This window comes from Camelina sativa, chromosome 17 (genome assembly GCF_000633955.1).
Source record: "Camelina sativa cultivar DH55 chromosome 17, Cs, whole genome shotgun sequence".
Classification (NCBI taxonomy): domain Eukaryota; kingdom Viridiplantae; phylum Streptophyta; class Magnoliopsida; order Brassicales; family Brassicaceae; genus Camelina; species Camelina sativa.
In genome coordinates, this window is record NC_025701.1 from 29,851,165 (window position 1) to 29,852,125 (window position 961).

Genomic DNA, 961 nt, shown 5'->3' on the forward strand with positions numbered 1-961 from the left:
ATGATACTTGGTCCACCAGAGGACTGTGCAGACTCTGTTCGCGCACTGAAGAAGAGGGCACGACAAATTTGCGCCCTTCAGACCGCTCCGAGCGAGCCTTCACTCTGTTCGGACCCGATATCATTCACTTCGGAGGACGCCAAAGGGATCCAACACCCCCATTCAGACCCTTTGGTTATCGAAGTCTCGATGGGCGACTTCGACGTCGAACGAGTCCTGATTGACACTGGGAGCACCGTCAATGTACTCTGCTGGCAAACGTTAGAAAAAATGGGCGTCACACCAAACCAACTAAAACCCGAAACTCAAACGCTGACGGGCTATGACGGGGTCGCCAAGATGTCGATGGGAGACGTAAAACTACAAGTGCGAGCCGGCGAAGTGACCCGGAAGACTAAATTCGCAGTCGTTGATGCACCACCAATCTACAACGCTATTTTGGGGGTACCGTGGATATATGCGATGCAGGCCGTACCATCGACCTATCACCTCTGCCTCAAATTCCCAACTCCTACAGGAATTGGCACACTTTACGGCGACCAGAGGGTGGCCCGAGCCTGCTCTGTTATCGAAAAGAAGCAGAGGAAGACGGAGGCCGCATAGCAATTACAGAGCGGGGACCATCTCACCGGTCCCCGAAAGCCAGAGCGGGATCGCCTCAAGTCTCCGGAGTGTCGGATCCTACAGGCGAATATTGATCCTTCCGACCCCTCGCGAACTGTCGGTATCGGGGCCGAACTCGATGAAAGCATAAAGACTAAGCTGATCGCTTTCCTGCAATCTCGGGCTTCCACATTCGCCTGGTCAACAAAGGACATGGTCGGGATAAGCCCCGAAGTCATGTGCCACAAGCTCAATATCGACCCCACGTCCAAGCCGATCAGACAGAAGCGCAGGCGCTTGGGCCCGGATCGAGCCAAGGCAGTCTAGGACGAAGTTGAACGACTACTCAAGGCGGATC

General features: G+C 54.6%; 1 protein-coding gene across 1 annotated transcript; it reads left to right on the plus strand.

Annotated features, from left to right (window-relative positions):
- On the plus strand, positions 1–603 carry LOC104759916. Its single transcript, XM_010482788.1, has one exon. The coding sequence runs from the start codon at positions 1–3 to the stop codon at positions 601–603; it is 603 nt and encodes a 200-aa protein (XP_010481090.1).